This window comes from Triticum dicoccoides, chromosome 7B, assembly GCF_002162155.2.
Source record: "Triticum dicoccoides isolate Atlit2015 ecotype Zavitan chromosome 7B, WEW_v2.0, whole genome shotgun sequence".
NCBI lineage: Eukaryota > Viridiplantae > Streptophyta > Magnoliopsida > Poales > Poaceae > Triticum > Triticum dicoccoides.
In genome coordinates, this window is record NC_041393.1 from 47,780,222 (window position 1) to 47,782,726 (window position 2,505).

The window sequence follows — 2,505 nt, forward strand, 5'->3', positions numbered from 1 at the left end:
TTTAGTTTTATTTTGTATCGTAAAAGCAAGCTATGTGCCGAACTATCTTATTATTCGTATGCTATGTAAACAATCGTCTTAAGAAAAAAAATAGCACGCCTGCTGGAGCAGCTCGGACGCGCTTTATTTTGCGACGGCCGCTGGAGCCAAGGCACCGCCGCGCGCAAAACCTGGCTCACCCGACACGTTATTCTCATTTTTAGCGCGCTCCTTGGAGATGCTCTTACGAAATTGCTTAGAGGAAAACGACCAACGAGCAATGTGAGTTGCAAAAGAAACGATCAACGGGCTACTCAAGCGGCACGGCCAGCCGGAGCGTGACGGCCTCGCCAGCGCTCGTACCCCTCCAGCGCGAGCTCCGCCCGCCGCCGCACCTTCTCCTCGGAGGCCAGAAGCTCCCGCACCGCCGCCGCCGCCCTGGCGCTGTGCAGCTCCTTCTCCGCCGCGGCGAGCTTGGCCTTCGCCTTCACCAGCTCCGCCTCCGCCTCCACGGCCCGGTTCGCCGCGGCGAGTTCGGCGTTCGCCTTCGCCACCGCCGTCTCGGTGGCTCGCTTCGCGGCGGCGAGTTCGGCCTTCGTCTTCACCGCCTCGGCTACCGCTTGCTTTGTTTCGGCGAGCTCGCCCTTCGTCTTCACCACATCCGCCAGAGACGCGGCGAGCTCGGCCTTCGTCTGCACCAGCTCCGCCTCCGCCGTTCGCTTGGCCGCGGCGAGCTCGGCTATGGTTGTCTCCAGCTCTGTTCCAGCCGCGGCAAGCTCGGACTTGGCCTTCTCCCGCTCCGCGTCCGCCGCTCTCTTTGCCGAGGCGAGCTCGTTCTTCGCCTCCTCCAACTGCTTCCGCAGCGCCGCGGCCTCGCGCTCCCTGGCCACCAGCTTCTTCTCCAGCTCGAGCGCGTAGTTCGCATCCTGAACACAACAGTAAGATCGATTGGACTGCGTCAATGTAACGATTTCCCATGGTATTTGCTGGCAATACCTGACGAATCGCTGCGTCGTTGCCAGCCCGATTTCCCGTGGTATCTGATGGCTCGTTCGCCGCGAACACGCGCTCCAGTGGCGGCTCGGTGGCGCCCTGCAGCAGCTCCCGTGCAGCCTCCCAGTCTGTGGTGTGTCCGTTGTGCCTGCTGGGGAAGTGCTGTGGCGGTGGCGAGTGCACACAGGACAGAACTGAAAGAGGCGGAACCTCCTCCCCGCCGTTGGCTTCCTCCCAAGTCCTCTTCTTCGCCGACGCCGACGCGGCCGCCTTCTCCGCCGGCATAATCTTCAACATATCATCAACAGAGGGATGCATGCCTTTAGAACGGGAAGTAGTACGACTTGAAGAAGGCGGCGGCGGCGGGGATGCGGCGACAGCAAGATTGGTTTTGCAGGGATAGCGGCGCTGCCATGGGCACGTAGCAGGGAGCAGGTCCCTGAGATCAACAGCGGCGCCACCGTGAGCAGCTAGCAGCTTCACCGCCGATTCGTTTTCCTCAAGGGTGAGCGCCGGGTTTCTGAAGGAGCGCTTGGACGGCTCGCCCCAATCCACCGCGCAATGCCACGGCGCCGGCGACGAGAGGAAGAAGAAGTCGTGTTTCCAGCCCACGATGGATTTGGAATTCCGGTTGGGCATCCCCGTGAAGCGCAAGCTGGAGCTACCCCCCCTGGACACGAAGAAGTACCATCCTTTCTTGTGCCTTCGGTCGTAGACGGACAGGTGGAAGAAGCGCCGGAACACCGTGAGCGACGGAGGCACGTCGGCGGAGTCGCAGAGCACCAGGAAGCCCTCCATGACGCGCCACCCGTTGGGCGTGAGCTGGGCAGGCGAGATGCCGAAGTGGGCGAGGACCTCGCGGAAGAAGCCCTGCAGCGGGACGCGCATGCCGGCCTCCAGTGCGCGCGCGTACACGCAGATGGCCCCCGGTGGCGGCGTCGAGTTCGCGCGCAGGTCGCCGGCGGGGTGCGCGGTGTACTGATCCTTTGGTACGCCGTACTTTTCGCAGAGCGCGTCCACCTCGCCATGGGTGCGCAGGAAGGAGGCGAAGCCCTCGGCGCCCGTGGCTCTCGTTGGCATGGCAGCGTAGGGGGCGAGGATTTCGTCTGTGCTGACCTCGCCATGTTCCGGGTTGACGGAGGGGGAAGGCATGGTGCGCGTTGGAGTAGAAGAGAGATCTGTGCAAACTATATCCGTTATTCACTGCAGTACATGTTACACTTACATATAGGAGGAGCCTCTAACTACTCCCGTGATCAGAGGCACTCAGGCACGCATGCCCTCTCACGTGGAGACGTGGAGAGGTGGCTCAGAATCCTAAGGAAGAGAAGGAAGTTAGAACAGATGCATGCAGTTTACACTACTGTTCAAGATATCAGCCAATTTATTGCTTACCGGTGTCTCTGACCGATAAGATAAATCGGCCGATTTAACCTTTATCTTGGGTCGATCTATAAGTTTCCGATAATCTATATCCCCAATATTACTTTACACTTACACACAAATGTGCCTTACAGAACTATGAACATGAGT

The 2,505-nt window shown here is 60.1% G+C and overlaps 1 protein-coding gene across 1 annotated transcript; it reads right to left on the reverse strand.

Annotated features, from left to right (window-relative positions):
* Positions 1–293: 293 nt before the first annotated feature.
* Positions 294–2,124, reverse strand: LOC119336567. The gene is made up of 2 exons (XM_037608612.1): positions 976–2,124; positions 294–905 (listed from the first exon to the last, which is right to left on the reverse strand). Exons 1-2 carry the CDS (start codon positions 2,122–2,124, stop codon positions 294–296), a joined length of 1,761 nt encoding a protein of 586 aa, XP_037464509.1.
* Between the last annotated feature and the right edge of the window lie 381 nt (positions 2,125–2,505).

What these genes read in the sequence shown, in the direction of transcription:
- LOC119336567 (XM_037608612.1), bottom strand. Translation starts at nt 2,124, where the DNA reads ATGCCTTCCCCCTCCGTCAACCCGGAACATGGCGAGGTCAGCACAGAC. An exon ending in ACGACGCAGCGATTCGTCAG is followed by an intron (nt 906 to 975) that starts GTATTGCCAGCA and finishes TGTTGTGTTCAG; the next exon opens with GATGCGAACTACGCGCTCGA.